General features: G+C 39.0%; 1 protein-coding gene across 1 annotated transcript; it reads left to right on the top strand.

Moving 5' to 3' along the window:
* Positions 1–558: 558 nt before the first annotated feature.
* LOC104269397 (uncharacterized protein F13E9.13, mitochondrial-like) lies at positions 559–24,011 on the top strand (the record flags this gene model as incomplete). Its single annotated transcript, XM_009878297.1, has 5 exons — positions 559–658; positions 7,792–7,972; positions 15,237–15,387; positions 17,495–17,622; positions 23,147–24,011. Coding segments are annotated over 5 exons (751 nt in total), but the record flags the coding sequence as incomplete, so codon positions are not given.
* Between the last annotated feature and the right edge of the window lie 1,455 nt (positions 24,012–25,466).

The raw sequence follows: 25,466 nt of genomic DNA, 5'->3' as shown, positions 1-25,466 counted from the left end.
CCGAAGTGGGCGTTGGGACAGGGTGGACGTTTGCAGGTCCTGAGCACAAGCAGCATCTCAGGCGACAGGCAAGGCTTGTTGCGCCCTGTCCTTCTCCTCAGGGTAAGCTGCTGCCCTTGCCCTTGCCCAGAGCTCACTCTGCGCCACGTTTCCCAGGGGCAGCCTCCGGGCACGACGGGCAGCTTCCCCGCTCTGTGAAGCCAGAGCATCGAACAGAGGTGTCACAGGGATCTTCACAGCCTTTTAGATGTTCAGTGCCTGGCTCTAGGAACCCAGCGCGCGAAAAGCTATAACGAGTGACGAGCTAAGAGCAGACCTGGTGCAGTAAGAGATTATAGCAGATATTCCCCAAGTTTGGGGATTGGGTTTGGGGGCTGAATGGTTACAGCAGACCTGTCAAGTTCATCTAAGGAAAGAGAGACCCCTAAGGCATGTCACAAGGAGATACAGCAGCCTTTTAGCAATTTTACCCTGTTTCTCCCTATTTCACTATGCCAGTCCCTATAGTTATCCTACCTGAACGCTGTTGGCTGTATGTGGTTTTGGTTTGTGTGTAAGCAGCATTATTGTTGCAGGGACACCAAGAAGTTTTCTTCCGTTGACCCAGATCATTGATCAAGCTTGTCAAGAGGCAAAAGCTTACAAGGATGCTGGAGTTGTAAGTTTTGGTTTCCTTCTTCCTCTGGCAGCATTTACACAAAGCTGCTTCTGCATAGCCAGTATTTTAAATTGGGTCTATAATTCATCAAAGGCATCTTAATCCAGGCAGTTTAGATTTTTAAATCCACATCTTTTAAACCAACACAGTAAGTAGGCATTTTAGATTACAAGACCTAGAATAAGTTTCTCACATGCACCCAAAACAATTGAAAAATCTTAGATTCAGATTGTGTTAATTCAAGTTGCTTAGGTTGGATTACCATCAATTTCTAAGAATCAAGTCAATTTAAGGGGGGGGAGGGGAAAGAAAAGAGAACATTGACTGCAACACAGATGGTTGCTGGCATTCTAGGTACCTGGCTCTAGAATGGTTCATCATCCAGTTTGACAATGCAGTGTATTTTTAGCTCTGTACAACACTCTGTTTTCATGAAGTCAAAGAGGAATGCCACATGCACAGCTGAGGCGCTGCCTTGTGTACCTCAGACACTTGCAGGGTGCAAGATTGCCCCACGTTTGCATTGGTACCAAAGCAGTGCAGGTTGTTCAGGGACTAAAAAAAGCTTAGGCCTTTTTCTGCGCTCTTTAACCCTTCTATCCTGTCCTTCTGGCAGCAAGCACGCCTGCTTTGCACACATGGAAGAGAAAGCCCGAAAGGCCAATCTCTGCCAGAGGCAAGAAGAGTCAGGTATTACTGGCTGAATTGCCATTGGCCCTAAAGTGGTATAGTAATCTTCATAGGTCAGTAGATTTTAACAGGGTGCATGTCCTTTTGAAAGGTCAGATATGTTTTAAACATTTCATTGCGCCTTGTCTTCAGGTGTTGATGTGCTTTTTCTTTGACCTGCTTGCAGTATTATGTACAGTTTCTGGCATGGTAAGGTGGTATCCTAATGTCTGAGGTTTGAAAATGTCTTCAATAAACTAGTCACTGCTCTGAGCTGTGGTTTTCTGCAAAACTTTAATAACAAGCCAGTTGAAACCTTTTTAATGGCATAAATTAGAATAATACCTTACAGACAGAACAAAATTGAATAAAAGAGCTTAGTCTGAATTATAAAAGACCAAGATCAAAGTACACAGCAAGTCACACAAAGTAGCTTATGGGCAGAGCACTAATAAAGCTAAATAAGGAAAGAATCCCGAGAACAGAATTGTTGAAAGATTAAACAGTAGTGCAGAAAAATGGTGTTTGAGTAGGTGGGCTTCAGTGCTGATGAACCAAATTATCATGTGCAAGATGTCTGCTCGGAATAACCTCTAACTGCAAGATGGACAGAATAAGAAAGTTTTCTTCCTTTTCATGCCTGTTGAAAGAACAGATTTGCAATAACTCTGTATTCTGTACCGTGAGCTTATGTTGTCTTTTCAGTTACAGTATCAACATGAGGTATAACATGATTTGATCTATATAAGGCAAGTGGTAAGTGCTAGTCTGTCTTCCTCTGTTAGAGGAAGTGATTACACAAGAAATCTGTAACTCCAAGTCAATGTTGCACAATTCAGTTCTTATTTACCCAGTTCCCTTACACAGTAATTACACATTGAAACCTTTAGCAGCGAGGAGAAAACACAAGTGTAGCTGAAGGTGAAGGAGGGTGCTGAAACAGTCGCTTTCACTGTTGACACACACAAAGCTGGAACAGTTTTAAGACAAGCTTTAAAAAAATCAATACTAACAAAATATTTTAATTTACGTTTTATATTTTTGTCTTTTCAATAATTGTTATAAGTTCCAGGTCTAACTGGTTTACCTTTTCTTCTACTCCATTGTAGTCTCTGAACTTAATTTTTAAATTTACCTCAAGTAGACAGATGAGGTGAGTTCAATAATTTCTCCATGCATTTGGACAAATTCAGGGCTTGAAGTTGTAACTTCTATAGGAAATATGCTAAGTATAAGAACATCAGTGTACATTCCACACCAGTCTTAATTCTAAAGGTCTATCTGTACAAACTAGTGTTATAGCAGTAAGACAAACAAATCCTTTATTAACACTAGAAAGGTCAGAGATAATTAGGAGAGCTTCCATAAATATCAGTATAGTTGCCTAACACTTTCTGCATTGTTTATTTTTTTTCCTGGTGCTTTAAGAGAAATGCAAGTTTTCATGCTAGATACTCCAGGAGCTTCCTGGCTTCTGCACAGGGATCACAACTCTTCCAAAATAGCTACCCTGCTACTATGATGGGGATATATTTGCATTTCTGCCTGAGTACTCTGAGTGAACTGTTAAGCTGTCTGTTTTTCTTGTGGAAGAAGAGCTAGAAGCGTAAAGTTTTTTCTTCCCCCAGACGATTTAGAAAAATACTGACGATTTTTCTAAATACTGCCTACAGTAGCCTTGAAGGGGATATGTGACCATCTTGCTGCTACTAGATGTTTACATAGTTCCTCAAGTTGCTTGAATTAGTGTTAACTTCTAAAAATAAAGTATATGGTACTGCTCACTCGATATGCGTTGCACTTGGAAGTAAATCCTAGGATAGTCAGAAAAAGGTGACTTGTCTAGCACATTAGCAGCTTTACATAATAAATATGAAAGATTTGTGGCATTAGAGCACAGTAATGAAAACAAGTGAGTGCTCAGATAGAAAGCCATCTGTGCTCAAAATGTGTATGATTTGTACTTGGGTATTAAACAATGAAATTCCTTAGGCAAGATTTTATAAGCAGCAACCTATGAGGCATTATCATACCTCCAATTTATATATGCTTTTGTTTAAGATACATTTGAGTTAGAATCATTTTAGAATCACAGACTGGCCTAGGCTGGAAGGGACTTTAGAGATCATTTAATCCAACCTCCCTGTCATGAGCAGGGATACCTCTCAACTAAAACAGGCAACACATGGTTACCTTTCATTTATTCTGTTCAGCCTGGGCAAGGCTTACTTTGTAGCTAGAAAATAAAGCATAAGTTCCCTCTAATTACAGCCATGTAGGTCTCTACTACTAGTTGCTGTTAGCCAGCTGTAGCTCCTTGAGTAGCTGACCTTAAAAACAATTAGAAATATGTAAGTGTAACTATTCATTAAAAAAAATAAATCATCAAGTTGTAAAGCTACACTGAGTTGCAAATATTATAGTACTCCTTACCACACAATCTTAGGTTTGCTTCTTTTATCAATGCTGCCTATAGAAATGCCTTAATTACTATTCTAATTCTCCTGACCCTTCTTTTATCTCTGTATCTGGAAAGTAAGTTACTAGTACATGTTTCACATTGATGTTTTTTTAAAATGAAAGTTTCAAGCCTGTTCCTACTATAAATACAGTGACAAATTGAATTCAAATTATTTAAAATTTAATAGCGGTTGAGACAGTATAAACTAGTATTTTTGTATAGAAACGTGTGAGTAGCTATCACTTGGATTACAAAGGCTAACTTTTCAAGTTTTGGGTATATCAGAGTAGAATAAAATTGCAAATGTTCCTACAGCTACTTTCTACAGCATATGCAAGAAAACATAAAATATTTACTTACCTGCATTAAGGCAATAAGCTCCTGCTCTGGAGGTAGAGCTTTTAAAGGGAAGGCCAGGAAGCTGTGCCCAGACACAGCAAATAAATGCTCTGCAAAGGTACCTGATTTCCTTTATAAGGGGCACATGACTGTGGGGGGGAAAGGTAGTAGTCATCTCAGAGTGCACCTGAGGCTATAATAGTGGGTATGGTGGGCGAAAAAACTCTGAAAGAGTAGGTGTTTTAAGTTTGTAAATGTTTTTATAAATATATATATACATGTTTGCAGGTAAAGCCTTTCTGTTAGGGAAGGCGCTGAGATTAAAGTTGCTCTAGGTACTGGGTTAAAGCTTCTACACTTGTTACACTTGTGGTTTATAGTGATGTGACTGTTCTTGATGCTTTTGTGCTGTGGGGTGTGTGTGGCTGAGGTATTTAAGAGGTCATATCTGTAAGTGGAATAAAGCTCAAAAAATGTTTTTCTGTAAAATCAAAGAGCTCTTTAAATGACTTATTTTCCAGTAGCTAACTGTGATATAAGGGGCACTCTACATATATGTGCCACTTCAGAAGTCTTTCAAGGTAAACAGGAAATCTATTGTTTGAAAATTACTTATAATAGGGCTATTGTATATAAGCAACACTTAAGTCATCTTAATATTCAATGGAAAAGGAACACAAAACGTACTTTCTAGATTTTAATCTCATACCATACAAATGCATTCTGCTTTGGGCGGTGCACTATAGTAGCTGTTGTCATAGACTTCTAAACTATAAGCTTGAGTTCCAAGAACTTGGATTTAGCATAACTGTTTTCTTTCCACCATTTTAATTAGCTGTCTGATAGTACTGAAGCCTGTTTTATATACATATCAATTCAATAAACACAGAAATCTGTGCTGTTATATTTTTATATAAAATATGAAAGAAAGCTTTGAGTTAATGCATCTGTAATTCAGTTCTATGTATTGCAGAACATATGTTGTTCTTTTTTAATTAAACAAAACATAATATGCATAAGAACATAGTCTATCAGATTGTACCAAAGAATAACATGTGATTAAAGTAATACCAAAATATTCACTGTAATGTGGACCTTGAGGCCATAGGAAGAGACAGCTGCTAGAAGGTGAATATAGGAAGTTTAAGACAGAAGAGAGAAATCTTGGAATCCTCTCACATGCTTGCATTTTGAACTAGAATTCAGTCAGATGCTTTGTGCACAGCAGTATGGCTAGGGCTTTTAGTTTTTAAATGAATTAATTCATTAATCTATCAAGTGAAGTAATTTGCTTTATGCAAAACCTGAGCTGTCAAAGTAGTAGCAACCTGGGGAAAAGCTCTGTTTCAGTGTGGCATCCCTGCAGAGTTCTACCAGCCTGTTCTGCTTTTTCGGCTACTAACTTGGCTCTCTAGGAGCTGAGCATCCAAAGCCCTATTCCCAGATGCTTTTCTTCCTGCAAGTCGTATTGAGATTAGTTCTTGGCTGCCTGAAAGCATGGGGCTTCTGGTTTGTAGATCCTAGCTCCTTGCCCTTATGGTAAGCTTGCAGTTCCTCAAATAGGCAAGTTTTTGGTGAAGTCTGCATTCTGGAGCCAAGGGCTTCTAGGTTTTGTGGCCTCAAGGAAGTATCTGGTTTTGGAACTTCATTTTGAATTTGTTATAACAGTACTGCATTAATCCTTTTGCCACATACTACTACTGACCAACTTTGCATTCATGCTTAGACTGAGCTAATATATTCACGTGTACAGAGGGCAGAAGGCTGAGGGATTTCTCTTTCTGCTGGTACCATGAAGGATTCAGTAGTTGTGCCTGGGGTACAAGACTGATTGGTGAGTTCAGGTTTGTTGAAACAGCCCTGATGTCATTCCAGAAAAAAAGGATGAAAAGTTTGTGATTTTTTTTTTTCCATTTTTTCATTTTTGGAAATACTGTGGGGTTTTTGAGGACTTGTCATCTTTGTCATATGACTGCCTCCCATCACAGCTAGAGAAGCGTGGATGTTAAATCATACACTGAATTGGATGTAGAAACAAAATCAAGGACAGATGTTTTGGTTAGTTGTCATATCTAGTTTTTCTTTGCCTAACTGAGGTTTTCTTGTGCTGGAACTTTGTAATATGCTGATGAATGGCACCAAAGAATGTGTAGGTCTAATATCAAGTGGTCATAATATTAGATCACTTTTTCCCTTAATAGGTTGTGTCCTTTCGTTTTTAAGGTAGCATGTGTTTTATGTGCTTAAATGCTCAGCTGTAAGTCGTTCAGTAAAGGCCACTGTACCCTGGCGCACTGAACGTGTATGGGTCATGTGCTTGGACTGACCGTATTGTGGCACCGGATTATTTCTGTTTCCAGTTTTCCCCATCTTTCATGTTAAGTGTTCATTTATGCTGTCTGTGGCTTATTCTGTAATTCAACCATTAAATGCTGACTGCATTTTATATACTGTGTTATCTGTTACTGACAAGAGGGCTTCTATACTACAACAAAGATTAAAGAAGCGTTACATATGAAAGTTTTTTAAAAAGAAGCCTTTTCCCCCCCTTCTTGATTCTTTATCATTAATGAAACTACTTTGTTTAATCTCTAGTTGTATTTTTTTTTCACCAAAAAACGTTGTTTTATTCTGGTTCAGTTACAATATCTTTGAAATGTAAAGCTCTCATTTTGAAGGATTAAGATATGTGATAAAACTCCGGAAAGAGCAGAATTTATTTCCTGTGTATACAATTATTTTGTCTATTAAACTTTTTGTGTTTTTAAATTGAAACAGATGAGAAATTTCTAGCTTCTTTTTAACATTCACACTGCAAATGCAAAGCATCAGGCTTGAAATATGTTTCAAGGCTATACTTTTACTCTTTTTATTGGTCCTTGACAAAATTATATATAATTTGCAGTTGCTGAAAACTTTCTAATATATGCTATACAATGATTGGAAAAGTACAAATTATCAACTAGTATACAAAGATTTTCAATAAATTGCCCAAATTATGTCAGCAGAGTATTTCATCATCACTCCACTGCTTGCTAACACTGCCTGTGTCCATGCAGAGTGAGAGCTATAGTAGATAATAAATAGCAATATCTTCAAGTAATTCTGAATCCAGAATGGGAGAAATATCAATAGTTGATACTGTGGTATTAGGCACACTGCAAATAGGCACAATAATAGTCAGACAAAAAAAAATCCTTTATTTTTCCAAAATAACACTTACTTTCTGACATTAATTGAATTGAAAATTGTCTTGATTATCTCTAAATCCTCTGTTATCCAAACATACTCAATATCCTATATTCCACTTGGATAATTGAAGCTTGGCTTCACACTATTTTTAATGAGGTATAGGATTTAACTCGTTCGCTTATAGTTCACATTTTAGGATGGATCAAAGGAAACCAAACTGATGAATGTATAATTAAAATCAAATTTATTTCTCTTCATGATTTCCCTGCAAATACCATGGTGTTGATGAAAGCACTTTTGTAAGTGGTTGTATGTATCAACACAATTTTCTGTAGATAATCCTGCCTTTGAAGGAAAACCTTGAAGCGCATGTGACTTCTGATACAAAGCAGTGCAATGGTGAACCAGCCATGTTTTTTAAGTTCCTGGGTTTTTCCAGTTTAATCATATTTTTTTGTCGTAATCCTCACAGGATGGCTTGATAGTAGAAAACATGCATGATCGCCCTTACACGGTGTGTCCCGGGCCTGAAGTGACGGCAGCGATGACGGTCATTAGCGCTGCGGTGAGACAAACGTGCCCGCGCCTGGCGCTGGGCGTCCAGATCCTGTGCGCTGCCAATCAGGAGGCGGTAGCGGTCGCTCTTGCCGCAGGTAATAGAAATGACTCGCCAGTTATTACTGTTGTTTGCTATGGCATTTACTCTCTGCAAATTGTGCCTTGTACTAACATAGATACCATGAAAAATGAGACATGAAAAGCTCACTGTACCCTGAAAAAGCAGAAATTAGATTTTGAGAAAGATGTCTCCTTGATTATAATAGATGATACTTGCACACTGCTTCAGTTGGAGCTAAAAATCCCAAGGCCACAGCTGCAGCTTTCTAGGTGAAACCTGTCTAAATATAGTGATTAGTTTAAACCTACTCATGTCTAAAATCTGCCTTTGGTGTAACTCTATTCACTTCAGCTAAATTACTCGAGGATAAATTTAACCCACTATGGTTAAGCATCCTGTTTCAGCGTCTAATTATACGGTCTTGCTACTACTGTTATCCATTAAAACTAAGTTTTTTAATGAATGGATAGAATGAAGCTTTTTATATAATAGTAAAAAATTGAGTGTACAGTTAGCCAAACTACTTAAAATGAAATTGCATTTGGGAGAATTAAATATAAATTAATCTATCTTTATTGCATGAATTCTAGATTTGCTAACCTTTCTGCTACTGCTTGCTGGAGCAATTTTTTTTTTCATATGTAACATTCAATGATTTAAAGATCGAAGCTGGTTTAATACAGGAGGCTTGTACTTCATAGAATCGTAGACTGGCCTAGGCTGGAAGGGACCTTAGAGATCATCCAGTCCAATCTCCCTGCCATGGGCAGGGACGCCTCTCAACTAGATCAGTTCCTGAATACTTTATAAATTGAGGGCTAATGTCTGTCTCTGCCCAAGTAGCATATGTGTTTACAGTAAAGTTGCACGTTTTTGAATGTACAAATTTTGATAGGCAGAATTTCTTAGAAATGCAAAGCTAAAAGGTGCTGATGTTAATTGAAACCCATACTTCCAGTTAAATAACGTAGACTAATATATCTGCAGTGGTGGCTTCAGTTGTGTTGAATGTGTTCTCAAAGTCTTGAATTCTTCTTTCCTTGGGGGAAACAGATGTGTTTTGAACTCAGATTTCTTTTCTGTGCTTTAAAATCAGAAGTTGCCATTTTCAAGGTATCTAGCTACCTGACAAACCAACAAAACCTAATTTTGATTGCTGCAGTAGAACATATATGAAAACCTAAACCAAAAATGCTAACAGAATCCATTTTTAGATTTAGGGATTGTATGCATGTAGGATACTTGGAGTACATAGGCATTTGCAAAAATACATTTGCACTAATCAAACTGTTAGCGAGTCATGCATTCTTTTAGGAGCAAAATTGCTCCCACACTATATCCCTTATTTAGTGATCAATGTATTTCTCTTACTTCTCTGCAATTACTAATGAGGGAGAAAATTCCTGGAGGGCTCGGCTTTTGCTCAGCTCTACTACTGTTCTGCACTATTTGCTCTGTAACTGGAGAACACCAGCTAGGAAGGGCCTGTGTTTAATGCATTTCATTGCACTTCTCTAAAAATGATTGTCTCAAGTTCACTGAACAGGAAAGCAGGAAGAAAAGAAAATCACTTTTAAGAAAAACCATAGAAAAGTGAGTGCTACTTTGTAGGTAGTGTATCTTTGAGTAGCTTTTCTGTAGCAACTTTATAGGGATTTTAACACAATACAGTTCTAATAGGTGGCTGTTAATAAAGCAAGCCCTGTGTGCTTCCACTACAGAAAATACTTGCTGAAAGCGTTTTGGCTAAAAAGCGTATGTAGCATCTCCTGCTAATATGCAGTCTTTTCATTTTCCCTGTGGAAACTCCTATCTTTGGTAGAAATAACCATTCTGAAGAGAACTGCACAGGGAAGTCAGAAGTGGTCTCTAGGCAAAGGTAATGATTTTATTTTGTAAAGGGGGAAAAACGTCAGCAGATTTGTAGTGAGATTAGAAGGAGCTCAACATCAGCTACATGTGGTTGTGCTAATAAACATCTGAGTAGCCAAATAGTAACAGATGTAATTCCTGAATTTTCCTAGCATATTGACAAGGATAAATGTGAAAATAACAGTAATAAATCAGAGAATGAGGCATCTGAGAAGGTTGAGAATTATTTTTTTAAAATTTATTTTGATTTTTAGGAAACACTTATTTATTCAGTTAGGCACCTAAAGGAAGGAATGCCTGCAAAAGCGCCTTCATGCCGAGTGCTTCAGCAAAGGTGTGGGGCAGTGGTGGGAAAACAATGAGGGAGGGGAACTGTTGTGTCTCCACTCCGTTCCTCCTGTTCTCAAAAAAGAAAACTACTGCGCTAGAACATTGTTGCCACCATCCTCCCAGCTCCGAAGGGTGACTGCAGCCTGCTGCACCGCGTCTCAGTGCTCTTGGATCATGGGCTGTCCCACAAACCAGCGTTGCTGTGCCCAACCTTTTGCTTTCATTTTTGACTTTGGGAGGTTTTATTGAAGCTCCTGGATTTCCTCTCTTCACAAGGGCAGATGTGGCAATGTTATTAGCCCACTCAGAACTGCGTGTCTTGATATACACAAATGATGGGGGAAATGCATGTCACACCTTTCTAAATATTAAAGTCCTCTGCTGCTCAGTTTTTATACTCTTCTAGTGTAGGCATTTTAGTCTCTAGTACGCTAATGCCCCTAAGGAACTATAGACTATAAACCATAGAGACAATACAGATTAGTACGGTTTTGTAATTATATTGCTGACTGGAAGTCATCTTAATCTCAAATACTTACTCACAGAAAACCAACCCTTCTTAATAGTTTATTTTAGTGACATCCTCCAAAAACTGTATTATCTTCCTTCTTTTGCAAAATGCTTTTTTTTGTGGAGAGATGACTCTGAATTTGTTTGCTAGGGCTAGTTTTAACAGGTGTACCATGTGTATTTTAGAGGTGTATAATTTCCTGTTTGTAGTTTCTGATTTAATTACATGGATCTGCTTAAGGTTGAAGTAGAATAGTGTATACAAGCAAGTTCTATGATAATTTGTGGAGGAGACAAAAATACAAATGCTCCCTTATTTATACTTATTCAGCAAATATTATTGGTTATCATTTCTCAGTGCTCCACAATATGTCCACAATATGCTTACTAAGTCTGGGTCAAATTTAGGCATGGCATTTGGTTTTCATTATTTATTAGTCTTTCTAGTTTCCTGAATTTAACCATTGTGTTAATTTCACGTACTCATGTTGGTGGTTGTTGATCTATGTCCAAATTATATGTTTTTTTTTTATTGAAATCTTGCTAATTATGAAGCACTGTTTATATTAGAGGAGACTGTTGTGTCTAAAGGAATTAGCCAAAAGCCCTCTGCTGCTATTTGTGTTTTTCCGTGTGTTAGTTGTTCTGCTTGGCTTTATCAGTTTAAGTCTTTGCAGAGGAGGTGCAGAGCCTTAATAATACAGGGAGTACGTGCTGGTGATACTCCATTTATTATTTTGCACATTCTGCCTGCTCTCCATTACCAACACATAGCAGTGATAAATAACTGGCCCATCGTTAACCTAATGGAGACAAAGTTAATGGTGAGAAGGTGGATTTAAGAAAAATTGCCATTGTGGAATATTGGCCTGACCATCTGCTGATCTTTGAGCCATAAAACAGTCCCCAAAGCTGTATCTGTAGTGATGCACGGGAACATTTCTGATATTGCAGGTGCCCCTCCCTGCTGTATCTTGACTCCACATGGTGGAGGACCCAAGCCCATGGGCCAGAGCCAAGTTCTGCTCTTAGTGTTCTGGGCAGAGCTTCAGCCTGGCTGCCTGGGGGCAAAGACTGTAGGGTCTCCTGTGGATCTACACCTGGGTGAGCCTGTGTCATGCTTGTGTTGAATTAAGGCTCAGTTTTTAAGTTTGTCGTCTCTCATCTCATAAATTTAGAATAGAATAATTCAGTTGGAAGTTAAAATAATCATCTAGTCCAGCTGCATCTCCACGTGACTGTGAAACTGCCCTTTTTTACTTTAAGGATCATGCTACTGAAATCCCATTTCTGAATTAGTCTTATCAATGATAATGACACTGCTGGTAGCTGATTAAGTGAGGCTTCATATCAGAAGATATCCCAGGTACCCAGATATCTCTGTCTTTTATAAATACAGCTTTGCTCACCCACCAGCAGAGATATCTTCCGTGGGAATTCACTTGCTACAGCTCTTGATACCGTTTAAGGTGGGATAGGATGGGGCAGAACTGTATACTGCTATTTTGTTTTTAACTCCCACTGTATTAATGCTGGGCTTGGGACGCAGCTGGAGCTGCAGTGGGGCTGTGGGAGCACCCAGAGGTGCTGGGGAGCAAGACTGAGCACTGAGGGCTCTGCGGGAGATGCTTCTCCCAGGCCTGCAATTCATGCTGAGCGTGGAAGGAACTGCTACAAGACCATGTCCTGAGTAGTAAAGGGTCTTCACAGCACAGAGACTATATGCCTCCAGCATCAATAGGCTCTTGACTTTTCATTTTCAGCACAAAATCAGTCTTTTTGAATTAGGAAGGCAAGAAGAGCTGGCATTTATTGCACATATAAAATGAGATGTTACCAGTGAAGCTACATGCAGCATCTTGCCTTTGTGTAAGGACAGGTATTTGCCTGAAGTCCAAAATTTAGCAGCAGCCGGGAGCCGCTGCGTTGCAGAGGCCAGATCCCATTTCTATGAAAGAAGTAAATCCTAACTTCCAGCTCCTTTTGACTTTATAACTGAAGGAACATACCTGAGAAATCTCTTCTCAATGTTTGCATACAATTCACTGTATTGGGGTGTTGAAATACAGTGATATGTGTATTTGCAGCATTTAAAATGGTTAAAGTAATCTCTTCCATTAACTCAGTCTTGCAGTATTTTCTTACGCAGCAAAAGAAGTATTTCAGTCTGTCTTTTTTTCTTTTAATTATAAATTATCTGAGGAAGGAAAGAAAAAAAATAAGGCTTTTCTCTATGGTCGATAGACCTTCACAGCCGTTCAAGTCAACCTGTTTAAGTAGGATTAAAGTCAGTGGAATAACACTAACATCTGTAAAAGAGACAAACTCTAGTTTCTTGGATAGGCCCTGCAGTGGCTGGTTACCTGATTCCATGTTCCTAATGTAGTCTTGAAGCTCTGTTTATTAGCTTTCATTGGAAATGTCCTGATCTTGTTTTTCAGTGAGATTACGATTTTTTTTTCTTCCCATATAAGTCAGAGATGGGAATGGCTATTGACTATTCAACAGAAATTGCTTCTCAACTTGCCAAATGTGAAAGTAAGCAATAGTATCATTCTCACAACTTTATGAGCGTAAAAATGAATTCATTAGCGGAATCTGATTATGGCTTCATAAAACAGAAGGGTAATAGTTTGGTGCCTGCACCTATTACACTTGGTTAAAATTTGTGTTTTCATAGCTCCCCCAAACCTGTACAGAGAATATAGCCGTGTTAAACTCAGTGCAATCCTAATGTTTAGCAGAAAGTCTTGAATTACTAACTTAAGGAAAAACCAAGCATCAACAAATGCCAGCAGTGACTTCAATAAATGAAATTACTCAGTGAATAGCCCCTGTAATGAGTTAGACATTATGACTGCTGTGAAAAATGTTACGTATCTCTAGACTCATCAACACTCTTATGATTAGAGAAATAATTTTTCTTATTTAACTCTGAATTTTACTGTAAACTTGGGTGATTTAAATAGAACCTGCAGATTTTGCGCCTAGAAGTCTCAGTCTAGTTATCTGCACTGTTTATCACCCAGTGTCTACTAGCACCTGTAACTAGTGGCACACTCTTGTCTTCAGATGCTGAGAATGCTCCGCGCTTTTCACCCACAAATCTCGAGGCACGAGACAGCTTGCATTTGAGTTGGCATCCATCTGCGTGTTTCCTGTTAGCCTGAGTCAGTGTTGCTAAGCGATGCAGGCTCCTCTCTATCAGGCATAAGCTTCTGTTTCTGCAACTTCAGGGCTTTTGGAATGAAACTGAAATTTTAAAATAAATGGTCACCTTATAATTTGGTAAATAGTTTTAAAGATCGCTTATGTTTGTATTTGAAATGTGCTGAGGTGAGGCCTGTGTTGCCTGAGCGGTTGGCTGGGGGGTGGGATTGCGTTCTTGATGGCTGGTTTCCCATGCGTTGGCTTATTGACTTCCTTGGTCTGATGTCAGTCCTCATTAAACACGCAGCTAACTCCAAAGCTGGAGCAGCAGCTGAGCTTCGGAACGGCTTGGAAGAGACCTCTAACGCAAACTGAGAGAACAGCAAAAGTGGCACAGGATGAGTGTAGAGCTTCTACATGTATGTTAAGTGACAGGTGGAATAAACTTCAAGGCTCTGAAAGACTGGGGAGAAGAGAGGAATACAATAAGGGATTCAGAATTCAATTTTGTGCTTTGCAGCTAGGGGCTTATGACACCACAGCCCAAGGCTTCAGTATTTCAACACAGAGGAATTTCAGGGTTGTGTAGGGGGTCCTTGAGAATAGGTAAATGGACTGTGTGAAGTCATTGCTATTTGTAATCTTCCTCTTAAGAGTCCATTCCACAAAGCTGTCCTAGTGTAAGAAAGGAATGGGTGTGGTGGAAACCATGTTGCTAAGATATGGTAGAGTTGATGGTCAGAGTAAGTTTGGTGTGGAAAATGTTTCAGTCTTCCCAAACCTTATCTTTTCATACCTCTGGCACAGCATTAGAAGTAATTTGTTGATGTGGTGCCGTGTAGAAAACACAAGCTACGTTCAGATGAAGAGTCAAACAGGTTCGATATACAATGTGTTGCAGGCTGTGTTTTCTTGCCTAATTTCCTAAAGAAAGAAGATTTAATGCTACTCCTTAGTCTGTGTCCAAGTTTTTGACCCGATGGCTAACTTCAGGCTTATTTAACAAGGGAATAGATGTTGAGAAAGAAGCAGGGAGGAAAGGAGCTGTGTTTTGACCTCCCTGGTCCGTGTGTCAGCTTTGCGCCCGCTGGCTCGTCCCGACAAGAGGCAGGGCAGGGTGTGCAGGAACAGACGGAGGGAGGCAGAGGAGGGAACCACAGGGATAGGGGGAAAGCTGGTGGGCTCTCTGGAAGAGATGGGAGTTGAAAGTAGCAAGATGGAAAGAAGTCAGGAGAGAATGTGGGTGAAAATAAAGAGTGTAAAACATAAATAGTTTGAAAAGCAAGGTTGGTTAGTCCCAGAGCATATGGAACAACTTGTGTTGGGGTCAAAGAAGGAGGAGCAGTAAGGTGGGGGTCTGTTTGCTCTTTGTATTTCTGGTTTTCGGTCTTCAGTTTTAGCTAAGATACTGCAATTTTATTTTTTTTTTCTTTCAGGTCTTGATTTTATCCGGGCTGAAGGGTTTGTGTTTTCTCATGTTGCTGATGAAGGAATTATAAATGCCTGTGCAGGCAACCTGCTACGATACAGAAAACAAGTTGGAGCAGAGAACATTCAGATTTTTGCTGATATTAAAAAGAAACATAGGTAAATACAAGCAATATTTAATGTAAATATGAATGTAATAGTGATCTTGCATATTTCTCCGTTTTCTGATTATTTTTTTTTAATGCCTATTTAGTGTCAGTAAAGTTAATGATAGATGGAGAACTATTGTTCAAGCAAGGTCTTGCAGTGCTATTAGGAGATGTGTTTAAAAATAAGTTGTACCTGTAAGCTTCAGGTTGCTGCATCTGCGAAGTTTGCAGTTGTTTAAGCTTCAGGATTTATGAATGCAGGGTGTAAAATTTTGAATCTGGTTAGGTGAGGTTTTTGTATACTTGTGTATATGTCTGCTATGCTTAAAGAATTTGTTCCTGGAGCCTAGGCATCCAAGACGTATTTCTCGTTATGCAAGCAGTTACTGTGTAAAAGCATCCAAATCACAATGTTTTGGCATTTTAAGAAGCTATTCTCTTTTTTTCTCCTTCCTGTCAATAATACTGGTTTCTTCTACTTAAATCAGTGCTGTCTGTGTACAGATTGTGTTCTATGATTATCAAACAGAAGGAACTTATGACAGATGAATCCAGTTTCTTTTCTGCTGACACTTCATCGTAACTGTCACATGATACTTTCAGATGTCACTGTTTGGTTTTTTTTTCCAGAAGAACTGCTCAGGTGTTATGTATTATACATGCTAAATAACCTAATTAAAATGTTTGTGTGTAGTATGGGGGTAATCACGACAATAACCAAGTCTGGAAGATCTTAAATACCTAATAAACAGATAATAAATTTCAAAATAGAAAGGAAACAATGCAGCGTGGTGAAATTAAGCTTTTAAGGTTTCTTTATAATGATTTATTTATATATATCAGTATATCTATAAAAAACCAAAAATACATTGCATTAGACTTTCTTGTCTTGCATCATGTGATTACTTTTTGTCATTGTCTTAACAGCTGATAAATTGATATTTGGATTATAATTCCTGTTCAAAGTGTTTGCTTTTTAAGAAAGGAAAAGAAGTTTTTGTTTCAGGTAGATTCATAAGCTGAGAAGGAAATGCTAAAGGACTTGTTGTTTGAGTTTTTTAATGTGGAAAAATGTGCCTGCCACTGAGAGCTTCTAGCTTCCACTTTAACCGGGGAGAAACTATTTTTGTAGTCTGCTTGCTGCGCTACAGCTACCTCCATGTGCTAGTGTCAGAGCGCCTACTACTCTTAAGCCCTGTTTCAACCCCACTGCATGTGTTAGGTACTTAGGCTGCCTTTCTCCAGAGAGGGAATTCGTGTTACTTCCCTTTGTGTCCTTCCCATAAGTGGCATGGCGCAGCGCCCACGTGCTGCCTCCGGAGGTGGCCAGAGCATGGGCTCCCCAGGAATGTTGTCCATCCGAGCTGATCCAAGAGAGAGGTTGGCTCCATTATCGCTCATCAGTGCATCATGTTGGCTAAAGCCATTGTTTTCTTCTTAAATAGAAATATAGAAACAACAGTCAGGTGATGAATTGGCAACGGCTGGAATTATTTCAAAGTTTACAACTGTTTAAATTAAAAGCTGCTGTAGGTTCCAGACAAAGTGCATCACCTGTGTGTCAAAGATTGCTGTCAAAAAGCTAAGTTGCAGGTAATCAGTGTTTGTAACTGCTGTGTAAGACGATTCCTGTGATTATACCATCGGTAATAGCTATACTTTCTGTTAGCTAGACTTCGTCAAATGAAGCGGAGGGTGTTAATTCTGTTCTAGGCAACAGCATCTGATTTATGAATGACTACACATCCACAACTCCCACTTGAAGTCAGAGAGCTGTGTGTGCTCAACATCTCTGAAATACAGGTGCTCGACATGTAAGCAGCTGTCTCAATTGACACTTGGTAGTTCACACTTAGCAATCACTCTTTAGAAACAGGTGACCCAGAGCAATAGACAGATCAATTATGGTTCCCAGAAGGAAAAGTTGGGTTTTTCCCTCTTGCTCCTATCGCAGTGTTACTTCCCCGTTTAAAACAGGATGCTTACCCCCTCTCTCAAAGCCTGCCTTTGGTTGTTCTGGCAGCAGGAGGATGAGGAAATGCAGTTTAAACATTCAGCGAGATGATAACAAGTGTGTGTGTGACAGTAACCACAGGATCTGTTCCCGCTTTTTGCAGTGCTCACGCGCTGACGGCCGATGTCAGCGTGGCCGAGACCGCTGCGGCCGCCGAGCTCTTCCTCGCCGATGGGCTGGTGCTGACTGGCACTGCGACCGGACTGCCCGCAGATCCTGCGGAGCTGAAAGGTGAGAGCTGTCATACAGAGGTCAGACACCAGGCAGTGAATCAGCTTCTGGATTAATGTAGGAGGAAAATTATATACCTACTGTTCCTTAAGGGGAAAAAAAATTAGGGGAAATAAGAAACTCTCACTGGAGGGTTTGATTTGAAACTTGTGTTTGAGGTACTATTCAGACTGGCTGTCATATGTTTCTAAACAGTTTGGCAGGACGAAAATGAAAATACTTCACGCTTTTTGTAACACTGAATGATGCTGAGGCTTAATGAAAAACATATATGTAAAGCTATGTTAAAAGAAAATTGCTTCCATTCCTAAAAAGTCCTAATGTGGAAAAAGATACTTTATAGCCTTATTAGAAAACTAACTAGCTGTAAATCTTTCCATTGGAGAGTTAAGCATTTTTATCTTTCACAATGAAAATGGAAGTCCTGCAAGAAAAGGGGCGTTTTCATAAGGCAACTTTCCAAACAGTAACACCAGGAAGAGCACTGCTTAGAACGTTTTCAGAAGGAATACAAATTCATTGGTAGATAGAAAGATACGACATCAAAGTAATTTTTAAATGGTGTGAACTTTTTATCAAGGGAGAGTCATTTGACCTTGAGTTCTGACCTTTCCAGAAGTGTTATATTCTGCATGGTTTTACGTTGGCCTAAGTTTGGGCCATCTTCATGAAACTGCGTTGCCTCCATGCTAGAATTAAAGTTCTGTCATGGAGACATTTCATTTTCATCACTAATTTTAATTTAGATGAATGGCTTGAATTTGAGGGTTTCACATGAAATAGAATGTGTATTTTTTAGAGTTTACTTTTGCTGGCATGCTTTAACAGTGTGGTTCAAAGTTCCAATGTAACTTACGTTAGCAGATAAGAGTAAAAAACATACTTTACTTGCCGTGGAAACCTGGACTTCAAATATCTTTCAATATAACGTGAAATCACTAGTGTTTTCAGGCTTTTATCTATATCATACATGCTTAACAGCATTTAAAATTAATGTTGAACGTGTCATAATGGGTTCCTATTTCACAAATATTAAACTTTGCCAAATAATGGGTTATAAATTACCATGCTTCAATTATGAATGTTACAAAGAAAATGATGGCTTGATGTGAGCACTGAGCTCTTGAATTAGCTGGGTGTTTCGGTATGCTGAGCTCGAAATGATACATGGAACAGGTGACCCTGAAAGCTGGGCTTACTTGAGAGACTGCAAAATTTTGTTCATCTAGAGCTCTATCCCTGCCTACAGTTAATGTCCCCATCACTTGTAATGCAGATTAAATAATTTTTTTGAAAAAAAATTGATAAGTCTTAGGGCAAAATCTTAGGTGAGATTCTGCTTTCATGTAGGCATGTGTGACCTCCGTTGACTTCCTGCATCAGAGAGCAAAACCTGAACTCTAGGCCCATAGGTTTTTTTATCACAGGACTCCCGCCAGACAGCACCGTGGTTTCTGCTTTTCTTTCATGTGAGCAAACACGTCAGTCTCTGTCTTGTTCTCTTTCTGGGTCCAAAGAACAAAATGAATCAGAGTTGGCAGCTGTAATGAAGTACTCACATTAATTTTGTGTTTGGATTTGGGCTATGAAAGCAAGAGTCTGCAGATCATGGGTTTATTCTACTTAGGTCACAGCATTTTAGATGTTAGCAGGCCCTGTCATGAGAAGGATGTTGGCTTAAAACAGTTAAGAACTTAAAAATCAATATTCCAGGGTATAAGGAAATGACAGATTAGGCATATCTATGTCAGCAGATTCTTGAAAGGAATCAGATCTACAGTCTACAAAGTTGGTGTTGATGTGAGTCAAATTTTGCATTTCACGAATTTATGCAGCCCTGGAAGTGCTGTATTACAATGATACACACAATTGGGCACCTTTCATCACACTGCAAAGCATCTCTTGAAAGCAGAACCAAGAGACAGATGAGATTTTTGTCACGTCTTTTTTTTTAGCTTTGTTGTGCAGTAATATAGAAGTGGTTTTGCCTTTGTGTCTTTGTGTTGAATTGACTGATTTGTGATGTGGTGTGGAAAATGAGTGTTTCCCTGTCAAGCCAGAGAACTGTGCTCAGTAAGGTTTTGTTTGCAGTTTGTGTCGCTACCTTCTTGTAGGCATCGCTCCTGGCAGCGGCCGGCAGGCTGCCCGCCAGGGCTCCTGCCTGGCCATACCAGGGCACCGCTAGTCGATGGAGGACGGGGTCTAAAAGTCAGACTCAAGTTACTAAGGAACAGGAATGATAGCTGAGCATTTTGAATTACAATTAATTTACAAATCATATTTTTATTGAAGAGGTTATAGAAGTTTGTTCCAATTTACAACACTGTGAAACATCCTTTGGTTGGAGAGTGAATCTGTCGGGTTTTCTCTTTGGCTATAACTGCTGAAATACCTGCTTTGTACCAGGCTGGATTTTCAAGTGCCCGAAGCTTTGTATAATGACTGCTTAGTTATCTGTGTGAACAAACGGCCTCAAGCTGAGTAACCAGTGGAAAATGGGGTAGGTCGTGAAACCCAACAGCTGGCTGTGACTGTCACCTCTTTGGTTATTGTTCATTAAAGGGGTATTAAGACTGATAGAGCCTCTCAACTTTTGATGGTGTATTTAGGTCAAAATAAAAGCTGCTACCTTAGTGGTATCCTCAGCGAGAAACGGGAGATGTGAGTCTCTGATCAGTTCATTCTGTATACCCTAGATTTAATGACAGAGAAAGTCTTTTGAATTAAAAACTAAAATGTGTAACAGTGGAGCATTACCATAAACATAGTGTTGTATACGGTACAATGATTACTGCATATGAAAGAGCTGTTGAAGAGTAGTTGAGCAAGTTATTGGCACAGTGGTGCTTATTTTTACGCTGCTCTTTGCCGTCATTTTCAAGCTAGGAGCATTTGGCCTTTATTTTATGTAACTTGTGCATGCCATAGTTCAAATGCTTTCATTGTGCTTTGCAACCAAGCACTATTTCATCTGATTTTATTAAAGACATGTCTGCAGATGTACTGTCACAAGAAAGAGCACAGTGCCCTCTAGTTACAGTTTATTGAAATAGAGAAATATTGCAAGTTGTGTGAACTTTAGGATCTTGTTACTGTAACATCACAAAATTGTCCCCTTTTTATGTCAAAAAAACCCAGAATCAGAAGAAAGACAAGAAAGCAGAGGTTTAAAGCAAAGCTCTGGTTAGAGACATCTTGACAGTGACTGAGATTGCCATGCGAACGCATATCTCACTGCTGTCGCTTTATTTTCTTTTACGAGTTATAACTTGTATTAGCATAGCCATTAGACAGATCACCTTCTACTAGTCAACTTTAGGCCTTGACATGCTTGGAAATGACTTAAAAGTAGCATCTGCTGCATGCGTAACGAGGTAACCCAGTCTCATCGCGGACCGAGCGCTCCCATTGCCGTTCTTCACATCGTCAGTCTGAGCGAGTCTCCAGCACAGGAGGCGTGTGTGAGCTCCGGGTGTTGTGTATGGATCGCGGCAGGAGTCGGGTACCTTGCTACTTTGGAAAGCTTTGGGGTTTTTTTTGTAGTTTCACTGGGTTTTGCCCTTTGCCCAGTAGGGCTAAGCTACTGTCTTACACCCCTGTGATTATGCTGTGTTTCATTGTTTGGCTCTTCATTTTTCTTGCTGATATAAAATGATTATAAAGCAACTACCTGCTAATGTGCCTTATGCACTGTTGTAAAAACAAATATGGCCTTGGAATGCAGTTCTGGGAACGCAGGAGAGTACTGTTGCACAAATACGTGGTCAGTTGCAGCACCCTAACTATGCATTGGTATCTATGTAAAGCACATACGATATTTCTAAGAGCATGTAGATATCATATAAATAAAACTGATTTTTCTAGAACAAGGCTTCGGTAACAATGCTACAAATAATTGGAAATGAGTTATTTTGCTGCTATAAGCAGGGTGACTAAGAATATTAAATATGCATAGAAATAACTATACTTTTAATCATATATGCATGATCCATCTCATTTGTTTAAAATTTCCAATAAGGACTGTACAGAATGGTTTTATTTTTGTGTTGAAATGTTTCTAAGAAGGAGTTACTGTTCTTAATGTGACCTAAAAAGAGATTCAAGACTATTTTAATTGATCCCCTTTCTTTGGTGAAGTAGGAAGATGATAAATAATTAGTTTTACCTGAAGCATAGTTAATAAGTTAAACTTACGATGAAACTTCATTTAAACAAAACAGTGCTGAAGCAGAGTTTCATGTTGCATCCCTACTTACTTTAAGCTCTAACCATCTTCAATTTATCACCAGTTAAAGCAATTTATGTTTTTAAAGTCAGAAATAATGTCTCACAACATTATGTAAGGGATGAAGCATCCAGTCCTATAGGTGACTCTTAGGATGGGTAGTTTGAAATGAAAGGATTATGAAGGTACTTAAGAATTCTTGAATTTGGATTTAAAAATCTGTTTCAGAGGTAGTACTGGCCCAAGTTCTGAAATTTACCATGAAGTAGAGAGCACATTCCTTTTCCATTCTCTGTCAATAAGGCCCTTCTTGTTTCTTCACTGAAGATCTTCTAGTCATCAACATAGGATAAATTCAGCAGGGAGACCTGGCAGAAATGCACACCAGTCCAGCTACCATTATTGTGATTTAACCTGCAGACTGAAGAATTGTAATCAACACAGCCCTGCCACTGTAACAACCTCACCAGACTTGCAGAAAAGAGTCTGAGCTGGTAATGAATGGAAACAAGAATGGCATCTTATTCTTGTAGCTGTATTTTGATTCCTTCATGGAAAGATTGGGGGAGGTAATTACATCTTAAGGTGAAGGAAATCGAACACGGTTAAGACTCTACATGGAGCATGACAGCCCACATTGCCACTCCAGCACCAGTAAATCATTTGTGAAGGCAGCGCGCCTGGTTTGCTTGGAATCTGTGCCGGGAGCTACTGCAGCAGAGCAGTAACCGGTCGCTCTGTCCTGAGGGTGTGTGGTACCTCGAGCACAACAGAGCTTCTAAGCTACCGTAACAGTCACGGGAAGTACAAGGGTCTGGTCCTGCTGTGCAAAAACTTTCCTGCACCTAACATCTTCTCTTACTAGGGATTGGAATAAAAATTTATGAGGGTATATAGTAAAATGCAGTACATTCTCTGCCAGTCAATTCAACTTAAGCTTGCTTAAATCTTGCTCCTTGAGAATAAAGACGGGTACAAGTATGGTGTGGAGACCGAACTTTCATATCTTCCAAAGCACTGAAACCGTCCTCTGGTACATGGCCAGGAACATTCTTCTGCAGCATTTCATACAACAAAAAAAAAAGCAAAACGAAATAAAGGTGAGTTTTTTCCTTAATGGTTGTTCAGAGCTAGATGTGTTGTGGAAAAGTTGTTTCATTCTATAGTAGAAGTAAGAAATACCATGATCACAAGTTTCTTGATAATCACCTTCCTTTGTTGTTGAAAAGCTACACAAATTAGAGTCATGACAGTTTTAAAGATGGGACTTAACCCTAATTTTGGTTTTCTTCTCTTCAGAGGTTAAACAGGCTGTGAAGATTCCTGTGCTGATTGGGTCTGGAGTGACTTTGGAGAATGTGAGGAATTACTTGGATGCAAATGCTCTAATAATTGGTTCGTATTTCAAGAAAGAAGGTTATTGGGCAAATGGAGTTGATCCTGACCGAGTAAAGAAATTTATGGAACATATAAGTAAACTGAGAGAATGAGTTTGTCAGCAAACAGTATTTTTGTGTGTGTGTGCATGTGTAAGTGCAGTATGCTACACTGTACAGAATTAAAGCACAAATGAGTGCGTGAATGGCTCATAACACTAAATGAAAACGCACATCATCTCCATAACTAGCTGGGAAACATGGTGACACTTTGCAATAAACTGGTGCTCTGATGTTAGTTTCTAGGCAGCACGTTTCTGTGGCACTCAAAGCCATCATCAATGCAAAACCAACTCTCCAAAGGCCTGTGTAATATATTCTTTCCTGTAAGTAAAATGCTTATGGAATTTAAGAATTTGTAGTAAATATTCATCACAGGTGAGCTGAATTTTGTTTTACCTGTGAGTACAATAGGATGCCCTAAGTTTACAGCTAAGGGTATTGTAAATTGAACAAGTTAATTAGCCTTTCAGTTTCCCCATCAGTAAAATGACGGTAATAGTACCTACATCACACAGGGGTTGTAAGACATAATAAATGAATGAATGTACAGCACTTTCATCTTCTTAAATGAAGGGCTCTATTAAAGTTCAAGATCATTATTTTTTCATTAGAATTTTGCACTTATAAAAATGTAGTAATTTTATACCGTACAAAAATTTAAGATAACTGGGAAATTGATTTACTTACAATACTTATTAGAGAATAAATGTAAATATTTAATTACATTTTAAGTAGAGTTGAAATTCAGTTAAAATGTTTTTGCAAAAATTTGATCTTTTAATAAAGGTTTATTGTTATTTTTCAGCAAGCTTGTACAGCTTTGTACCTCTCCAGACTAGTATTAATGATGTTAAAAACTGCCAGGTTCTTTCTAATACACAACGTGTAATTATGATGGCAACCTTTCTACCGAAGATGACAGGAAAACACAGATTTTGATCTGGCCTGTAAAATGTAGAGGAAAAATATGACAGTCTCGCTGTGTTTGTTGTAAGGGTTTCTCCTTGAATTTGATCTTCTAGCTCTAAGGAAGTTTAAAATAACCTGAAGAATACCTGTTCTGTCATGGCTGTGTAAAATAAGGGCATATGTTTTCATTCCTTGGGACTGGGAGATAAGTTTGTCCTCTGGGATCTCTCACTCTCTCTTTCCTTGACATCTATGCATCAAGCTTCTGCTGCTGCTAATGAAAGTTATGTTGTAGATATCAAAGCAAGTATACAAACACATTTTTTGTGTCAGCTGGCAGAGTGCCTGTGCTTCTCTGAACAAAAGCTACATCCTCTTTCCACAGGCAAAAAAAAAACCATTCAAGAAATTTGGTTTTATTAACATAATGGTGATTCCAGAACATCACAGCATGAGATTAAGTCCTCTCACATTTCTTGCTTCTGGACTAGTCTGTCTCCCACATGACTCCTGTCGAAAGCAGTGAAATGCCTTTGGTGTGCTGACCTCCTGGAAAAGAGACGTTTTTTTTTTTTTAGACCCTGTGACACCTTTAGCACTCTTCTGCTTTTCTCCCTTTTCTTTCTAAATACGCTGACAAAGTTTCAATGCATACAAATCCTTTCAGGTGCCTGTTTATTAGGGGCAGCTCTCCTTTTTCGATGTCCACATTTCCACAGGCCTTTTAACCTGCCGTGTGTTTGGACTTCCATCAAAACCAGCAGTTCCATCCCAGGCACTTGTCCCCACTATTTCTCTTGCGCCAGCGGGAGTGTTCATGTGGCCTCGTAAGGATCAGGGAACTGGTTCTAGCTGAAAGCCAGCCCAGTCCTGCACCAGCCACGCTTGGGGCAGGCTGCACATGGGTGGAATTTAGGTTGTCTTCCTCATTCCTTTCATGTGCAGCTCTAACTACAAGCTGCTGGTATAGGCAGGGCAGAATTATTTGACGATCGTGAAGATGTTTTCTAAATCAATTCTCTATGCAGTCATTAACCCACAGTGTATTTACTAGGTAAAGCATTGATCTGGTTTAGTCCTTAAGTTTTTAGCCTGAGTAATAAGTTCGTCTTCTGTCTTCTTTATTGTGAAAACACCACATTAAGTAAAAAAGGATCACAGAATCACATTAATTTAGGTATCAGTGATATCGGTGTGCTTAAATCAGTACAGGTGTTTCACCTTTGTGTATTTAGGACTGTTTTCAAGCCTTTCACACGCTGCATATATTT

Source organism: Apaloderma vittatum, unplaced genomic scaffold (assembly GCF_000703405.1).
Source record: "Apaloderma vittatum isolate BGI_N311 unplaced genomic scaffold, ASM70340v1 scaffold44741, whole genome shotgun sequence".
Classification (NCBI taxonomy): domain Eukaryota; kingdom Metazoa; phylum Chordata; class Aves; order Trogoniformes; family Trogonidae; genus Apaloderma; species Apaloderma vittatum.
This window is presented reverse-complemented; position numbering and strand designations above follow the sequence as displayed.